General features: G+C 48.7%; 1 protein-coding gene across 13 annotated transcripts in view; it reads left to right on the top strand.

Moving 5' to 3' along the window:
* Window positions 1–19,805, top strand: part of LOC145524035 (uncharacterized) — a 343,643-nt gene that overhangs the window by 317,080 nt on the left and 6,758 nt on the right. Inside the window, exons 4-8 of one of the 13 annotated variants that reach the window (XR_014067082.1) lie at window positions 262–314; window positions 420–485; window positions 15,758–15,834; window positions 18,050–18,167; window positions 19,163–19,679. Coding sequence is in view for 1 of the 13 variants with exons in the window: in XM_081535392.1 (XP_081391518.1) it covers window positions 15,758–15,834; window positions 18,050–18,147 (175 nt within the window). In the remaining 12 variants the exon portion in view is untranslated. The other 12 variants (XR_014067051.1, XR_014067044.1, XR_014067059.1 and 9 more) reach the window with 12 other exon arrangements.

Below are 19,805 nucleotides of genomic sequence, written 5' to 3'. Positions count from 1 at the left end.
GGTTTATGAGACCTTCCAGCCAAGTGTCCAGGAGTATCTACACCACAGAAATGGGCAAACGCTGTGAATCCAGCGCCCCCACCCCGGCCCCCTTCACCCGCGCGTCACTGAGACCACGGTGGCAACACGGTGTGCTGGGGGACATAGTGGCACAGGTCTGCTTCTCCCGGTTCTGGCAGTGTGGGGTCGTGAGGGTTTGGCGGGTGAGATCTGATCTGTGAAACATCCAGGTAATAACAGACCTCTGGTTTCTTTCCTCAGCATCAGCATCTCCTTAAGCCCGCTTCCTGAAGGTGTTAAGTTCGGGATCAGAGGTGGGAAGAGAGTGCAGTCTGTCTTTCATCTTCTGAGTTTCAGGCACCCTGCGGCCCCACTGTGAATTAACACGCCTTTGTTTGTCTTTGCTCTTTGGCCTCAAGTGGATAACAAACATTTTCATGAGACCGTTCACTGGGAAGGAATTTCCTACGTTGTTTTAGAATCAGGTAGCCCTCAACCACTAATAGATGTATACAGTTGTCATGAATCCTTTAAGAATTCTTGGGGTTCTTTAGCATCCTCTAATTTTGTTGATTACATGCGTGCTAAGTCACTTCAGTCGTGTCAGAATCTGTGTGACCCCATGGACTGTAGCCCACCAGGATCTTCTGTCCTTGGGATTCTCCAGGCAAGAATACTGGAGTGGGTTGCCACACCCTACTCCAGGAGGTCTTCCCCACCCGGGGATTGAACCTGTGTCTCTTATATCTCCTGCATTGGCAGCCGAGCTCTTCATCACTCACACCCCCTGGGAAGCCCAATATTGTTGATTAGATCCAGCTGATTAAACCAAATAATGCTGGTCCTCCTCCCTAAATTGTCGGATATTTCAAACAGAAACATTGTTTTGGACTAAAGTGTCTGGATTTGCTTCCCTTGGCCACAGGAAGTTTCCTGTTAAGACCTGGTTTGGCTTATTTGTCCTTTCTTGCCTCTTCTAATTTTCTAGATTAACTTCCCACGGAACAGAAGCCCTCTGGAGCTGTTCTTCCTCCCTAAGAGCCTCACTGTCTTGTTCTTTGTCTCCTCTGGAAAGTTGAAGGAAATTCCCTTTAAACAATTTTAGATTAAAGAAAGCCACCACTTTCCATTTCCAACTCTGCAGCTCACCAGAATTTCAGACTGTGCCCAAGCACATAAATGTCGCTGGGGGCCAGTTGCCAACCCCAGACCTGAGCCTCCCAATGGATGCAGAAATCAGGGCCATGCCCGGTCGGCTCACGTCACCAGGCAAATGCCAAGGGCCGAATCAGTGTCTGCACACCCGCTGGACCTGGTCCGTCCCTGCACAGCTCAGACCAGTGTGAGGAGACGCAGCTAGAATTACCTAGACTTCCAGATAATCTTCTGATGCCTTACTCCTGGGAACATTACTACATAAGGTCACTGTATACAGTGGGGTGCTGACCTGAGGTCCAAATGAGCTGCAATGACACGGGCAGGGCATCACCCCAGCCAGGGGGACACGGGGAGGTGCGGTCTGCTCATCTGACATTGCGTTGACCGCAGGGCTGGGTCCTGGCGAGGCGACAGCACCTGCTGTCACCAAGGATGAGTCCTAAAGGCTGAGGGGGACTCACCCACCGGCAAACAAGCCCTAATGGTTTCACAACAAATGGAACCACATAACTCAGACAGTCTCTGTGGCGCTCTTTCCCCAACATTAGCTCAGTCGGTATCTGCCTGCAATGCAGAAGACCTGGGTTCAATTCCTGTGTGGGGAAGATTCCCTGGAGAAGGAAATGGCAACCCACTCCAGTACTCTTGCCTGGAGAATCCCATGACAGAGGAGCCTGGCCGGCTACAGTTCAGGGGATCACAAAAGTCGGACACTATCTTTCTTTCTTTCTTATCTTTCTTTCCCCAACAAAGGCAGACAGAGTGGAGGGATGACCACCATCTGCCCACAGAGGAGAGTCTGCACGTGTGATCAGGGGCTCGTAGGCGAGGGGCCGGAAGGGACCCTGGGAGGGGAGGGGCCGGAAGGGACCCTGGGGAGGGGAGGGGCCGGAAGGGACCCTGGGAGGGGAGGGGCCGGAAGGGACCCTGGGAGGGGAGGGGCCGGAAGGGACCCTGGGGACCGCGCATCCCTGGGGACCAGGACGACTGATGCATCTTCTGACATCACTCAGTTTTGTAAGTCACTTGACGTTCATAATATGATTCAGAATGCCACCCACATGCTACCAGAACAAGTTAAAACACAGTCTCAGTTGAAGCAGTTCCCGGTCGTCGCCCAGGAGGTAGTGGAGTGGTTACCCCTCAGAGAGGTCGCCCCAGTGAGGAAGACATAGTGCACACACACGAGGACATGCCTTCAACGTGACAGTGCAGAGCTTGAAACAGCCAACAGGCAACCAGGTGGCGAGTTAGGGAGCCTCCTGTGAAATTGGGCTGAGCACCCAGCTGCTGCCTTCAGGGTGCAGCCTTTCATAAAGGACCTGGTATCTCTGCTATCTTCTGCAGGCAACTCACTTAGAAATCAAGACCCTGTGACATTTCCCCTTCTGGTCTTGTCTACCCTGCATTTTTGGAAACCATGGTTCTTGAATTCAATTTGCAGCAAGATGAGTGGAGGAGCTTATTAAAACCACAGATATTTAGGGACATATTGGTGGAAACTCTGATTCACAGGTGAGGGTGGCCCAGGCATCTGCATTTCCACTAGGGCTCTTGGCAAGTCTCATGTGGGTGGTTAAGAGACCACGTGTTGAGAAACACGGCCCTGGACGCAGGGGTCTTAGTGGCCCTGATGGGAGATGTCTCAGGTCAGCTCTTCTGGAGTGGAGATAGGAGGGCATGTCTGGGGTGGGTGGGTGGAGGGGGGCAGGTGGACAGAGGAAGTGGGCGCACAGAGCCAGCCCCCAGGGGAGCTGGAGTGGGGTGGCCCTGCGAGGTGTCCAGAGCTGGAGGCAGGGGTTTGGTCAAGGGAAGGTGCCGTGTTGCTCTGCCAAGGACGGAGGCTGCTCCCAGAAGGAGCCGTGACCTTGAACAGGGCAGCGCACCTCGCCGAGAAGATTCCCAACAAGTCAACACGAGGACCATCTGCAGGCGGCCCTCCCCAAAGCGGGGGGCCAGGGTCTGCGTCCTGATGCAGATCTGGGTGGTGCACTCACATCTGTCACAGCGCGGGGGGTGGAGTTTGGGATTCCCACTGGACCACGTTTTCTTCCTCCCTGAGGCTTCCTTCCCTCCCTCTCTTCAGCTTCTGTCAGGCTCAGATTTTCTTAGTTTAAAATACAGCACCTCCCTCCCCTCATAATACTCCCTGCACCATCTTCTTCTCTTGATCAACTGCAAGTCAGCATCCTTATTCCTCCTGTGATATTCTCAATCACGAGCGGTATGTACATTATTTATTATGTTACTTTTTGTCCCCAATACAGCCCTGTTTTCTCAAGTCAAGAACTTAAGTCATTATGGTCCAGACCTGAGTTCTGTATGAGGGCATGGAAAGCCTGGTCCCTTTGGGAGTAAGGCAGGAGGAGATGCTTCCCTGAAAAAACTGTAGGGCTTGGGCTGACCCGGGCAAACCGCATCCCAGGAGTGACCGTGAGGAGGGGCCTGGTGAACATTGCTGACGCATTGGGGTCCCAGGAGACTGAATGGGCAGCTTGTCTGCTGGGTCACCTTATGCTAAATCCAGCTTGAGTCATTGACAGAAATAATAAAATAAGGCATATGTGGATTCAATTAAGCATAAGGGAACCCTGATGGGCACACGCAGGAGAGGCTGAGAGTTAATAACTCGTGAGCATGCCAAGGAAGAAAACAGGCACTGAAAGCAGATTAGTGGGCAGTGATTTGTGTTAGAAAAGAAAGCTCCCATTTCTGGATGTTCGCACACCTGGTGGCTTTCCTGGGGTCCTCCAGCATCACTTTCTTCTGCTCCTGCATCCAGTCAACACACATCACCCAAGGACATACCGTGTGCCATGGGCCCCCATTGGGACTGCAAAGCCTAGAAGTTGGAAGGGTGGGAACTGAGAAAACAGTAAGGGAAAGCTCAGTGTCCATGTGTGGGGAACCAGTGTTGCTTAGATCTTGAAAACCGCCTTTACTTGTTCAGGGTCTTCCTTCATTTTAGAGCATGCTCAGGATGCAGACAGCTGCGTTAGTGCCACGTTTATTCTGTAGATGAGGGAACAAGGGCACGGGCATTTACACAACCTCCTTGTCACACACGTCCTTCTGGGACAGACCAGGACGGATGGCAGGATTCCTGATGCCGTGTCTGCACAGCACCAGGCTTCCTACCCGATCAAGCCTGGAAGGGAAACCTCCTGGGAGTTGTCAGTGAGACAGGATTCCCTGTGGCCATGGTGGGCTTGGGTCAAGTTCCTACAGGAGAGGGTGTGTGATTATTTCATCCCTGTAACCCTGATAGCACTCAGCATCAGCAAGCTTGCATTAGTCTTTCTTTTCTGCAGATGTGTCCTAAACCCTCAATGCTGTCGTGAGTCCAAAGGGTCAGAGGGCGTGACTCGACTCCCACCCAGGTCAGCCCTGGCGCGTGGGTGCCCAGTGGTGGTCACGGGCGGAGGTAACGTGCCTTAGTAATCAGTCTGCACACAGCATTGGCAGTGTCGTTAATGGTTGTAGTAGACACGCGCTTGTGAGCGTGGTTGTCATCATGGAGATCGGGTGGGAAGCTGTCAGGGATGCTCAGCAGGAAGGCACCCATGAAAGGGCAGCGGTTTTCACAAGGAGTCGCCCAAGTAAAGACAGTTAGTCTGTAAGAGCCGTGTATGTATTTTCAACAGATTTCAAATGAAAAGAAAAGAAAGCATGGAGTCAGTATGTGTGTGTGCACACGGTTGCCTGCTAGCTTTATGGTTTCCAAAGAGTGCCTTCAGTAAACAGGACCTCTGCAGGTCCGACCTGCTTAGTTTGATTTGGATTGTGGGCAGACTCACAGCACTTCCGTCCTCCACTCTTTCTGATGTTTTCCGTCTCTCCTTCTCTCCAATCCTATGTTACATGTTGGCCGCAAGATAACAGAAAAGGTTAAGTTTGCAGTGATCCATAATTACGGAGAACCAAAGCTTCCATGCCAGAGTAACGAGATTAACACCTTTTTGACAGAATTTAATAATATGGTTTTATAATATTTAATTTTGTTCAGAAAATATCTCCCAGTAGGAAGCCTTTTTTCCTTTACTTACCTAAACATTATTCCTTTAAAACAATTTCCTGGCACAGAGAATTTATTATGTAGACGCGTGATCTGGTTCTTATGGGCCTCGGGGGGAGGGCTGGATTAACGTCGAGCTACTTTGGACATTCAACTGAATTTGACAAGCAGGGTTGTCAACCTGCTGTAAATAAGGGCGGTTACATCCGGATTTGTCTCATTTTAAGGACGATGGATGAAGGGGAACATCGTTTCTCTCAGATAACAAGGATTCTACTTCCGCTTCCTTTGCACTGAGATTGGAAGCAGTTTGCCACGTTAATCTGTCTTCCCCGTGGGTCTCAACAGTCTCACTACACGTCAGAGCATTTCTGCTAAATGACCTAATTACTCACTTTAACACCTCAAACAGTGATTTGCATCCATAGGAAATTCCTGGTGGGATCTTCTTGCTAAAGTTCTGGTGGTAGAACCGGTGAATGGAAATTGGTTCTGTCAACCCTCTTCCTACTTGGCTGTAGTGGACTCTTCCTAAAGAGGGAAGAAGGAAGGAATTCCACTTTCCTCAAACAGTGATATTAGTAGACTGAACAGCCTTTCATCAGTATTTAAAAATTAGTTCTTTTTTAAATAATGAAAATTCAGCACGCCAATAATAAATTCAGCATGTCCTCAGAAACACTGCGCAAAAGGAAAACAACAGTTTCTGGATTCTCCCTTGGCCAGAGTCCTTCCTCCTTGCCCCTTTCTCCCTCTGGTACCCAGTGTGCTGGAGGAAGTGACCTGGTGAATACTGGTGCCCGAGGGGCCACCCTGGAGACGTTGGCTGGGCAGGTGCAGGAGGACCTCGGCTCCAGCTCTGAGCTGGTCATTGTTGAATCTGGTACTCAGTTGGGATCCAAATCCAACATTTCTTCCCCATCTTTCCTCCCAAATTGCTTGTCAGCACGTAGCCCCGTAAAGAAGGCTGAGCACCAAAGAACTGATGCTTACGAACTGTGGTGTTGGAAAAGACTCTTGAGAGTCTCTTGGATGGCATCACTGACTCAGTGGACGTGAGTTCTAGCAAGCTCCGGGAGATAGTGAAGGACAGGGAAGCCTGGTGTGCTGCCATCCATGGGGTCACAAAGAATCAGACGCGACTGAGCGGCTGAACGACAACCTGGAGGGTGAAGGAGTGTCGGGGGCAGGATTCTAGGAATAATCCCTCCCATCTGCAGCCTCAGTGGCTCTGCTTTATAGGCTGATCTCCCTGCCATCCAACCATCGCCTCCTCTGCCGTCCCCTTCTCCTCCCGCCTTCAATCTTTCCCAGCATCAGGGTCAGTCATACACATATACGTTCTTTTTGATATTCCTTTCCACTATGGTTTATCCACCATGGTTTATATACTCCTAGTATATTCTACAGTAGGACCTTGTCTATCCGTCCTGTATGTAATAGTTTGCATCTGCTGATCCCGAACTTCCTGCCTTGGCAACCACAAGTCTGTTCGATGCTGTGAGTCTGTTTCGGTTCTGTAGGTGAGATCCCTTGTGTCAGATTTCACATATAAGCGCTATCATATGCTAGTTGTCTTTGTCTGACTTACTTCACTTAGTACGATAATCTCTAGTTCCATCCATCTTGCTGCAAATGGCATTACTTCATTCTTTTTGTGGGTGAGTAGTGTTCCACTGTATATACATACCGCATCTTGATCCGTCCATCTGTTGACGGACATACAGCTTGTTTCCTTGTCTTGGCTGTTGTGAATGGTGCTGCTGTGAGCACTGGGGTACGTGTATCTTTCTGAATCGTAGGTTTGTAGGATATACGTCCAGAAGTGAGATTGTTGGATCATAAGGTAACTCTAGTTTTAGTTTTTTTGAGGAACCTCCAGATTAGTTTCTATAGTGTCTTAACCAGCTTACGTTCCTTCCAATAGTAAACTACTTGTATTTTTAATAGAAAAGGTCACCTGAATCTAAGATAATTACATCACTGAGACGTTTTTATCAGTGATGATTAATGAGTTGTGATCATGATCACAATAATACCAGTTACCTTTAATAACATAAATGCCTGTTGTTAGGGGTATTAATAATCATACCAACTGCAGCAGCATCTATTTAGTGCTTACTATGTGCCAGGCACAGTTCTAACCACTTTGTTGTAACAACTCTTTTGATCTTCCTGGCAATTCTTTGAGATCAGCACTGCTGATAACTCAGTTTTGTAGATGAAACACCAGAGTCACAGAAGTAAAGGGATTTGCCCAAGGCCCCATGGCTAGGAAGTGGTAGAGTCTGGTGTCTACCCAGGCCTACTCTCTGCCATGGTCACGGGTCACAGATATCATGATTGTAATATGACAGAAAACCTTGCTAATATTTAATGGACCATCTGCTATCTGAAGAACAAGGAATTTCAGGATAAGAGAAAAGATTTGCTGGCCTCCATAGTTTTAATTGCTTGTGTATCTCCTTTAAAGGGAGATTGTGGGCCAAGGAATATGTCTTACAAAGATCAACTCTGACGCCTTGCTTATGTTCTGTTGTTAAAGGCCCACGTCTGGCTGGAACCTGCAGGGTTTGCCTAAGGAGGCATCTTGGAGGCCCGGGGCCCCAGGAGACAAGGCCACAGGATGCGGGAGCCACTGCCCTGGCCACACGCAGTAGGGTGACACCAGGGGACTCAGGTCCTGTCACACACGTGGGACAGTGGGTTGGATGGAGCTGCCTCATGCTGCCTGGCTCCCTGGGGATGGCACAGGAGATCCCCAGGCCCGTGACGTCACAGTGTGTATGGGAATGTTTGCAGTAGACGGTACCCACGCACGCAGCTGGTGACGCAGTGAAGCCATCGGTACCTGCAACCCCCACCCCACAGCAGGAGCAGCTGGTGACAACCCCACATCCTACGCAAGCATCCGTGTGTGTTATCCTGTCTCTTTGTTCAGGTCACTGGGCTGTGAGCTCCTCAGGGTAGGGACCCACCGTGGGCTCTTCATCTTTCACATGCAGAGTCCCTAGTGCAGGATGGGTGCCCAGTAAATAGTTCCTAGGGAAATGGATCAGTCAGTGGACATTCAGAGGGAGGAGATACCTGGGGTTTAGAGGAACAACTTTATGGATAAGTGATGTGAGCTCTAAAAGCAATATTTGTGGCTGTATTGATCGAAGGCTTCCCTTAGGGAAAGTGAGCTTCTTCATAAGGTTTCTTTCGGCCAGCATGGACTGCAGGGATTTTAATATTTTTCATCTCTTTTTAAGATTTCCTTCCACAATTTTAAGAGTGCCCTAGGACATTCTAAGAGCGGCTAACCAAATGTGGATAGGAAGCTCAAATGCATTCCTAGGGAGGGATTTCCATTCTAGCTGTGGTGTAACCACTGGTGTTAGACTCCCTCCCACTAAGAATGCTATAAAACCCATGGGTGGGAATTGGGGGGCAACAATAGTAACAAGACTGAGAGCCTTGGACCTGACAAGGTTTTGGTGAACCCAACAGGGAGTGCCAGATCAGTGATGGCCCATTAGGGATCCTGCGTGAGGTAGAAATGACCAGTCACCAGCAGGAGACTTCCAAGAGAGGGCGTGATGGTGGACTAACATTTGAAGTGGGCTCTGAAGACCCTGAGTGAGCAGCTGCCACCCAAATATACTCACTTGAGAAGAAGGCAAGTCCTTGTTTGAAGGGTGGTCTGAGCAGCACGCGCCATGGCTGCCACAAAGGCTGGACAGGAAGGTATCATGGGTGTGTAACCGGAGGTACAGAGGATAGGAAAAGAAGGAATGGGGGCAGAAGAATGAAGAGATGCTGATCAAGAATTTTACAAAATTGATGAAAGATGACAAGTCACACATTCATGGAACCCGAAAAAGTATCAGCAGGATAAAAATAATCACAAAAACACTAAGTATATCACAGTTACACCACTAAGCATTGGAGACAAAAATAAATCCTAGTAGAAAGCAGAGAAAATAAGCATATCCTTTGGACAAGCAATGTGAAGGATACTGATGACTTTTCAATAGAAATAATGGAGTCTGGAGGACAGTGGAAGGAATCTTGAAAGTGGGTGTTGGGAGATACCATATCTGCATCTGGGTGGCAGCCACACAGATCTGAGAACCTGGTAGAAATATGCTGAGCTGTATAATTAAAATGTCTGTTCTTTCCTGATGCATGTCATACTTTAATAAAACTATCTACCAAGAAAGGACTGTGTGAACATATTCAAAGAAAAAGCAAATGAAAAACATGATCTTATTTACAGTTTGAAAGCTCCTTTGTATCCTGTGTTTAGATCTGCTTATAAAGGGGAAAAGGTAGAAGCTAGGAACCATTTGGGCTTCCCAGGTGGTGCTAGTGGTAAAGAACTGGCCTGCCAAAGCAGGGGAAGCAGGAGCCTGTTTCAATCCCTGGAATGGGATGATCCCTTGGTATAGGGTATGGCAACACACTCCAGTATTCTTGCCTGGAGATCCCATGGACAGAGGAGGCTCAGAGGCTACAACCCACGGAGTTGCAAAGAGTTGGAAACAATTGAAATGACTTAGCACACACACACAGGAACCATTTAGACTGTTTAGGAGGCTACTATAATAGCACAGATAGACTAGGGAGGTGGTAATAATGAAAAAGGAGAGAACTGAAAAAATAAAGGATAAGTTTTGCAGGACAGTTCACAGTTAGGCGGGTGTAGAGGATGAGGGGAAGGATGGAGTTGAGAAGATATGTAGGGTTTGGTGTCAGTCACTGGATGGATGGGCTTCCCAGGTGGCACTAGTGGTAAAGAACCAGTCTGCCAATGCAGACATGGGCTCGATCCCTGGGGTGGGAAGATCCCCTGGAGGAGGGCATAGCAACCCACTCCAGTATTCTTGCCTGGACAATCCCGTGGACAGAGGAGCCTGGTGGGCTATAGTCCATAGGGTCGCAAAGAGTCAGACACAGCTGAAGCGACTTACTGTGCGCGCCACTGGGTGGATGGCGGTGTCCTTTACTGAGACGGTGATTGCTTTGAGAAGTGTGCATGGAAAATAAAGGACCCCATTTTTGACATATTTGTTTCAAATATTAGATGCCTAACTGGAGATGGAATATCAGTTTAGATCTTGTCATTTTTTGGCTAACTTTTCATTTTAATTTCTGTTTTTATTATGCATACATTCATATATATACAATATATATAATTTTTGTAAATGTTAAAATGTGATTATAATACATACATTCACTTACTGCAGCTTCTCTTTTCCTCCTTCTTTTTATGTTTGACCCCTTACCCCTCTTTCAGTCTTGACACTTGGTTATACCAAGGTAATTGTGTAAACAGCCATGTAGGTGTCCTTACATTCTATAATCTGTACTCTGAATTATCACAAATAGCAGGTGATCACTGCTTGTTTTTAAAGATCAGATTGTTATTCAGACTTATCTGCATCACTCAGAAATTCCTCATGGAAATCTCACCAAGTGACCTTATTAAGCTTTAGTTCATTGTATTTAATGACGGCCCTATATTCCATGGGGTGGGCGCTATAGCTAACTTAACAATGCCTCTGTTAATGGGCATTTCTACTTTTCTCTACTATGAACATTGCTGAAATAAACATTTTAGGATATATGTCCCTAGATGCCAAAGATTTTATTCGATGAGAAGTTTTCCGGGAAGAGTTTCCAGGTCAAAGAGCAAATGTATTTTTAGCTTTAATAGATGCTGTCATGTTGCCTGTTCTCCCTTCACAAAGCTGTAACACTTTATAATTCCTCTGACAATGTGTGAAGACTCTTCTTCATATCACTACTAATTCTGAATTTTTGCCAGTCTACTGGATGTAAAGAATACTTACTATCATTTTAATTAATCTTTTCTCACCATTAATAAATTTGGGTATATTTTCATATTTTTGCCACTTGAATCTGCTGTTCTGTGTATTGCCTATTCATATCTTTAAACATTTTTCTATTGGTTGGTCTTTGTTTTTTTATTTAACTTTGAAAATATATTTTTAACTGTCTTCATCACAGCTAATTTTGTGTTATAGATATTAACTGATTGTCATCTGAGGTATAAATGTATTTTTTCAAATCTGTTATTTGTATGAAGCACAAATATATATTTTTATATGTACGTGTTATTTGTATATCGATTGTTTATAGCAAGTTTTGAGCTTTTAATATTATATATGTAATCTATTAGGTTTTCCTGGTGGTTCAGTGGTAAAGAACCCACCTGCCAATAAAGGAGATGTGGGTTTGATCCGTGGGGCAGGAAGGTCCCCTGGAGAAGGAAAGGGTAACCCACTCCAGCATTCTTACCAGGGCAGTCCCGTGACAGAGGAACCTGTCGGGCTACAGTCCGTGGAGTCACAAAGAGTCGGACACGACTGAGTGACTGAGTGTGCACAACGGACACACACACACGCACCCCAACATTAGAGCCTACACATTGTGGCCTAAATTTTCTTACTGGAGTTTTATTTCTTACATTTGATTCCTTTATTTTTCTAGAACTTATTTTTTGTATGAGATAAGTTTGCATGCGTGCATGCTCAGTTGCTTCAGTCGTGTCTGACTCTTTGTGACCTCAAGGATTGTAGCCCACCAGGCTCCTCTGTCCATGGGATTCTCCAGGCAAGGATACTGGAGTGGGTTGCCGTGTCCTCCTTCAGGGGATCTTCTGGGCCCAAGGATCTAACCTGCATATCCTGCATTGGTAGGTGGATTCTTTACCACTGAGCCACCTGGGAAGCCCACAGACATTCTTGTTGCTATTGTTCAGTTGCTCAGTCATGTCTGACTCTTTGCAATCCCATGAACTGCAGCACATCAGGCTTCCCTGCCCTCCATCATCTCCCAGAATTTGTTCAAACTCATGTCCATCGAGTCGGTGATGCCATCCAGCCATCTCATCCTCTGTCACCCCCTTCTCCTCCTGCCCTCAATCTTTCCCAGCATCAGAGCCTTTTCCAGTGAGTCAGCTCTTCCCATCAGGTGACCGAAGTGCTGGAGCTTTGCCTTCAGCATCAGGCCTTCCAATGAGTAATACTGAGTGGCCTCTGATTCTTCTGTGGATCAGGAGTTGTGTCAGCATCATTTATCGAATGGTCCATTATGTCTGTGCCAGTCCGAGCTGTCCCCTTTGTCCCATAGGAAGTTTTGCACACACTGACAAGTTTCAGGACTCTGCTCAGTGCGGTGCTCTCTGGTTTCCTTCTGTACCAACCCCACGGTGATCTCATTTCAGCGGCTGTGTGTTATGTTATGATACCTGGTCACGCTCTCTCCGTATTCTTACTCTCCGTAATTTCCTTGACTTCTTCCGGGTTGTTGTTCTTTCATATAGATGTAATATCATTTTTGCCAACTAAAAGCTTCGCTTTTTATGTGGAATTACTTTAAATTCGCATTACCTTAATTTTGGGAGAATTACCATCTTTATGATAATAAATCTTCTCATCTCAGAACACAATTACTGTTTTATTGGTCCAGATTTTCTAAGTCCCTGTGTAAGATTTCCTTATGGATATTAGGGCTTTCTTATTAAATTTATTCCTAACTACTTTTAAGTGCTTGTTACTATTGTGAATGTAGTTTTTTCCCTTTGGTTCTCATTTTCACTTTTAGGTTCTTACTGTTAGAGTGAAGAAAAGCTACTAATTTTGTATATTCACGTATGTACCCCAAGACACTAGAATTTTAAATACCTTTACTTGTTGTTGTTCGGTCGCTCAGTCATGTCCGACTCTGCAACCCATTGGACTGCAGCACGCCAGGCTTCCCTGCCCTCCACTGTTTCCCGAAGTTTGCTCAAACTCATGTGCATTGAATCCTTAATGCCATCCAACCATCTCATCCTCTGTCACCCTTTCTCCTCCTGCGCTCAGTCTTTCCCAGCATCAGGGTCTTTTCCAAAGAACCAGGTCTTCACATCAGATGACCACATTTTGGTTTTAATAGTTTGGGTTCCCAGCCCTTAGCAATAGATTGGGTTGCTCAATCCTTAGCACCCAGATGTGGTCTCACTTCTACTTTCTCTCTGTTTATACAAGGTAATTTACTTTCTTGCCTTACTGAGTTCACTGAAATCTCTGAGACAGTGTTAAAGTGGGATGTTGTTACAGACAACCCTTCCAAGTTTCTGACTTTAATTTAAATGATTTTAATATTTTCTCATTTAGTAAAATATTTGCTGTTGGGTTTTATTAAATAATCTATATTCGAATTTTCCTCCTCTCTATTTTATGGAAAGTTTTAGTAGGAATTACTGCTCAGTTCGATTCAGTCACTCAGTCGTGTCCAACTCTTTGCAACCTCATGGACTGCAGCACACCAGACCTCCCTGTCCATCACCAACTCCCAGAACTTACTCAAACTCATGTCCATTGAGTCAGTGATGCCATCCAACCATCTCATCCTCTGTCATCCCCTTCTCCTCCTGCCTTCAATCTTTCCCAGCATCAGGGTGTTTTCAAATGAGTCAGTTCTTTCCATCAGATGGCCAAAGTATTGGAGCTTCAGCTTCAGCATCAGTGCTTCCAATGAACACCCAGGACTGATCTCCTTTAGGATGGACAGGTTGGATCTCCTTGCAGTCCAAGGGACTCTCAGGAGTCTTCTCCAACACCACAGTTCAAAAGCATCAATTCTTCGGCGCTCAGCTTTGTGGATGTGACTGGTGATGGAAGCAAGTTCCGATGCTGTAAAGAGCAATACTGCACAGGAACCTGGAATGTTAGGTCCATGAATCAAGGCAAATTGGAAGTGGTCAAACAGGAGATGGCAAGAGTGAACATCGACATTTTAGGAATCGGCGAACTAAAATGGACTGGAATGGGTGAATTTAACTCAGATGACCATTATATCTACTACTGTGGGCAAGAATCCCTTAGAAGAAATGGAGTATCCCTCATAGTCAACAAAGGAGTCCAAAAGGCAGTACTTGGAATTACTGCTGTATTTTCCAAATACCTCTTAAGTCTCCGTCGATAGGATAATTTGTCGAGTAATGGCCTGTTTTGATCACCTTCTTTATATCGATCTGTTCCTGTGTTCTGCCTGGTCATGGTGTGTTATTCTCCTAATACAATGCTAATGTTTTATTTATAACTTTTGCCCTTGTGTTTTTAAGTGGCATGAGTCTATACTTTTTATATTTGTATTGAGTTTTATATGAAAAGTTATGCCTTCATAAAATGAGTTTTCTGTGTCCTGAAATAGCTTCAATAACATTAATATCACACATTTGTCAACTTTTAATTCCACCCGTAAATAGTCATCTGTTATTGTGTCTGAGTTTTGTAGTCAAAATACAGCCTGGAATCAGTTAAAGTGAAATTGAAGCCATTGGCAATAGGCAGATGCTTTAACGTCCTCTGTGTTAAGTGATGCCTGATTTTTATAGCAGGAGTCCCCATAGTGGGGGAAAAAAAGTAATAATCAACTTCGAAAACTGTTTCTTAAACTGCTATCTGTTTTTTGGTGTGCAGTGGGGCTGTGGGGACAGAGGGCCCATCAGGAATAGGAGTCTCATGTCTAGTGATGACACTGTCTGTCCTGAGTGCATGGGCCCATCAGGAGTAGGGGCCTCCTGTCTAATGATGACGCTGTCTGTCCTGAGTGATGACGCTGTCTGTCTGTCCTGAGCGCATGGCCTTGAACCCTAAGTGCCCTCAGTCCTCTTACTGAAAAGGGAATAACTTCCCCGCTCCAGAGGGCCCCAAAGTTACTGAATTGCCCTCAAACACCATTAAAACTAAGTAGAACTTGACTCTAGGCAAACTTATTATTTTTTAAACACCTCCCTGACTCCCCAGGGAAAACCATTTCTGTGTAACCCAGTGACTTCATCCTCCTCTACTGGAAGTTGTAGCCACTCGAGAAGTCTTTATTGGTGGTGACATGTACAAGACAAGTGAAACGGGAGAAGAGAAGCGTCATCTTTTGTTGTCTTGTGTCCAGTATGTGCATTTTTAAAGGGAGTTTTGGATTTGAAGGTCACCGCCACAGTGATGGTTTTATAAAAATGTTCCACAGTCTCTATAGATTTTAATGATGGCTATTTCTACATTAGACTTCCATTGTATCTCAAGTCCTCTGGATCTCAGCTCCCCACCCAACGGTTTAAAGGCCAAACATAATGAAGGCTTGCAGTAATTATGTGTCTTCAATTGCACTCAGCCTGCCTCCAGCACTGCCTCTAGGAGCCTGTAGTTTCTGCTAATGGCACATTTCAGATTCCATTTTGCCATGCTCTTGCCCAGCCTACTAGGGGCCAACATTCAGAAAATGGCTCAATTAGGACAGGCTCGCAGATGTTTCTGCTGGATAGCTGGACTTGTAAAGCGGACAGGGAGACAGAAAAACGTGTGGCTCTCTTCACCTCAAGAAAGTTCACACATAATTGTGATGAGTGATTTTCTCTCCAAATCGGACGCGGGTGGGGAACCCAGTGATTCACTGATGCTCAGGCTTGCCCTTGCTGAGGCAGAGGGCACAGTGACCCACAGATAACCGGACGTGGGAACGTGGGGAAAAAGGGGAAGGGGCACTGGCCTTGTAAGCCCGTCTCTGAGAGCCGCCCCTCTCTCCCTTTAGAGGTCCCACCGACAGAAGCTGACGGAGTGCTGGCACCAGGGTGCGTGCAAGAAGGATCCGCGTCTGCTTGGATAAAAGCAAGTGTTTTTTCTGTCTTCTCACCTGCTGGCTCTCAAAGCAGGATTTAGATTTAATCTAAAATGTGATGATCTCTAGTCTGTGTCAGCTTCCTGAGCACTGATGCTGGTGGCTAGCTGGGGGTGGGCGTTTCCCAATGATTAAATTATCCTCTGAGGTGAACGCTAACACACCAAAGTGACAAGCCTAGACAGCATATCGAAAAGGAGAGACATCACTTTGCTGACAGAGGTCCGTCTACTCAAAGCGATGGTTTTTCCAGTGGTCATGTATGGATGTGAGAGTTGGACCACACAGAAGGCTGAGCACCCAAGAATCAATGCTTTCGAACTGTGGTGTTGGAGAAGACTCTTGAGAGTCCCTTGGACTGCAAGGAGATCCAACCTGTCCATCCTAAAGGAAATCAGTCCTGAATATTCATTGGGAGGACTGATGCAGAAGCTGAAGCTCCAATACTTTGGCCGCCTGATGCGAAGAGCCAACTCATTGCACAAGACTCTGATGCTGGGAAAGACTGAAGGCAGGAGGAGAAGGGGACGACAGAGGTGCTCCTTGCATCCGTCGTTCCTTCTGTTCTGGCTTCTCCACCATCCCGACCTTGAGGGGGCCCAGTCCCCCCTGGCTCCCCACTGCAGCATGGCCCCCAGGCTCCCAGAATCTTGTCCTGCCCCCTGGTCAAGGTCAAAACTGCTCTTCTCTGCATCCTGTTTCCTTGAGGTCTGATAAACTCACTTCGTGAGGATTTAACATGCTCCTTCCAAGGTGGTCTTACCCCTGTAGGAAGACTTTATAGAAAAACCCATTCTTTACCCGGGGAAAGGTCTCCTGCTAGGGACTCCCTGGACCACAGGTTGGTCACCTGGGAGGAAGCTCTGGACATGGTCCTCGCTGCAGACGTCACGTTCCTGAGAGGGACAGCCCTGCCACCTCCGTGTCCGGCCCTGGACTCATGACAGGAGCAAGAAACGAGCCGTGAGCGTGGCCGGCCCCAGCAGGAGGGGCCTGGCCTTGGGAGCCTCCTGCCCCTCCAAGCTCCCCACCCACGGGCGCCTTGTCCTCAGCACCTCTCTCCACTGACACTGGAAACATGCAGTGATCCTGCCTCAGCTTTCAAGCCCTTCATTCAAAGTCGGCCTGAGCAGCTGGCCACAGCGTCATCTGTGGTCTCTCCCGGGTGCACTTGGGAACAAGAGATGCATTTGGGGGCTGAGCAGAGGGAGCCGGACGGGGCCGCAGGACGGTTTCAGCACCGCCTCCTCAGGGGCGTGGGGACCCCAGTCCTTCCTGTCGTGATGTCCACGGTGGAGCCCCTTCTACTGATGGGGCTTAGAGACTGATGCCAGGGGCACCTCACTCACAAAAAGCTCATAAAATGCCATAAATCTTGGAGGGTTAAATAAATATCTTTTATAATAAAAGGGGAGGGAGGTAATAGGCAAGGTAGGTGACAGAAAACAACTCTGAAGATTCTGTGACATTTACCTTCCTTGCTTTGAAATTTCTTTTTGGGTTCCCTGCCATGATTGAGGGGGCTTCCCGGGTGGCTCAGTGGTAAAGAATCCGCCTGCCAATGTAGGAGATGCAGGAGATGGGGATTCAATCCCTGGCTCAGGAAGATCCCCTGAAGGAGGAGATGACAACCCACTCCAGTATTCTAGCCGGGGAAATCCCGGGGACAGGATCCTGGCGGGCTACAGTCCGCGGGGTTGCAAAGAGTTGGACACAACTGAGCGACTGATCACACACAGCACACAAGCCTTGACTGAGGACGCGCCGCAGGCAGAGAAACAGCATCGGAACGCTTGAGGGGCGTTAGCTTCCCAAGTTGTGCCAGCTCTGGGCCGGGGCAGCCCTCGGTGCCCTCGGTGACTCTCAGGTCTCATGGCCCCCTGGCCTGGTGAGGCCCACACCTCCAGGACCTGCGTTTCCAGACCCCTTTGCCCTCTGGCCTCTGGGGGGTTCGGCCATTGGGAGGCATGGGGGGAATGGGACGGCAGGAGGTGGGGGGAGGGCCCACCAGCACCCCTTCACTTCTGGGGCTCCTCCACGGCTCCCCGTAGCCCTCGGGGGACCTTGACTCTGGGCCCTGGTGACACCACTGCCTCGGGCATCCCTCCCACCTGCTGCCCTCATCGGGGTGGCTCCCATCCCCCGTTTGCCCCTGGCACTTACTGTATAAGTAACTGTCCTGCGAGACTCTCCTTCTGTCCGCAGGCCTGGATCTCTTCTGCTGTCTTCCTGACTTGGGGTTCTTCCCCTGCCAAGTGGAGACCAGAGCTGTCGTTCTCACAGGGACCCGCAGATGAATGCAGGTGAATGCACCGCCGGCCAAGTAAGCCCTGGGGCAGAGGTGGGAAAGCCCTGGTGCAAAAGCCGTGGGAGAGGGTCTCGGAGGCGGTGTCACAGTCGGGGGGCCCCCGCGGCCCCCTCCAGCTCGAGGGTCAGCGTCGCTGGGAGCCAGGTGCAGTGCCGGAGGAAGGGAGGTTCTCCTTCGGCGAGTCTGCCCCCACGGGGGCCTCTCAGAGAGGCGCTCGGCTTGGCCCCGCGCTCCCCTCCTTCCTCTCCTCTCCTGGTGGGGCTCTGGGCTGGCCCAGGGACGGGGAGGACCATTTCCTCACCCCTCCTGCCGCCGGGAGCTCGCTCTGAGCAGTCACAGTGCCGTCCAGGACGCGGTTCACAGGGGCCTTTGAGGCTGTCGGGAGTCAGGCTCCCCGTTCCCGAGTGAGACAAGCAGACACTCCCTGGGCTCCCTCTCTCTGTCCTTCCCCCCTTTTCTTCTCTCTCTGCTTCCCTTGTCTTCCCTCCCTGCCCTTCCTGCGACCTCCATTCCAAACTGAACCCGAATGCAGTCAAGGATAATGGACGGCCACGTCCGAGGAGGGAGCCAAGCACGTCGGAGACCCCGTTCTGCTCACGAGGGGCGAGGGAGTCACAGCTCTCTCCCTGCCAGGGACCCGGGCCACCCCCGGCCACCTCCTCTCTCCCTGCCAGGGGCCCGGGCCACCCCCGGCCACCTCCTGTGCCCGAATTAGACATGGCAGACACCCCGAACAAAAACCGGCAGATCCACGCCGGCCGGGAAATACACACCCCCTAATTGCTAATGTTTCCTCTTTGAGAGCGAAAAAGGCGATGCGCATTAAACAGAAGGATGTTTAATTTCTCGTTTAAATACAGCTGCCGTGACTCTGGCGCACCACACAGCTGGCATGAGGCTGGCGCGGGGCCACAGCCGAGAGGCTCCGTCACGTCTGCGCCCATTGTCTCCCTGACACGCGCACGCAGAACATCTTGGCGTGTTTGGGAAATATTTTCATTCATTTGCAGGTCTGCGCGGCCCCGCAGAGGGACGCGCCCGCCAGCCCCACACCTCGGAGCTTGCCGCACCTGCCAGCCCGCTGGGTCTCTCCTTCCCTCTGGTGGGTTTCTTCCTGCAGAGAAGCACTCTTCTAGCCTTTAGTTTCCCACTCTGGGCAGGGGCAGGCCCCATCGAGTCTGCCTAATATTTCTTAGGCTCGTGGGGAAAAAAAATTGTTTTAGAGAAAAGGACAGATCACATGTTTTTATTTTGAAAAACCACGAGAACAGAATTTCGGGCTGGCGTCTTAAGGCGACGTTGTCCGTCGGGGGGGCTGTGTCTCCAGGCTGGAGAGGAAGAGAAATCGCTGCCAACTTGGGTGTCACGGCCGATTCATCTCAGAATGAAAGTGATCTTATACGATGGAGGACAAAATTAGAAAGATTAAAGTCTTCAAGGACGCTCTGACCACTGACTTTAATTTAGGGGCTCTCCTCCAGGACTGAAGCCACTCCTGCTCATGTTCAATAAAAGACAATTGCTGCCCTTGGGTCCTCGTGGGTCCCTGCCATCTGGGGGCTCTTTCCTTGGGAGGGTTTAAGTGTCGGGAGCACAGCAGACAAGTCCTCCCGACTCCACAGTATGACGATGGCGCGGACTCATCTGCTGTCC

This window comes from Giraffa tippelskirchi, chromosome 10 (genome assembly GCF_054371585.1).
Source record: "Giraffa tippelskirchi isolate mGirTip1 chromosome 10, T2T-mGirTip1v1.2.pri, whole genome shotgun sequence".
NCBI classification, from domain to species: Eukaryota; Metazoa; Chordata; class Mammalia; order Artiodactyla; family Giraffidae; genus Giraffa; species Giraffa tippelskirchi.
This window is presented reverse-complemented; position numbering and strand designations above follow the sequence as displayed.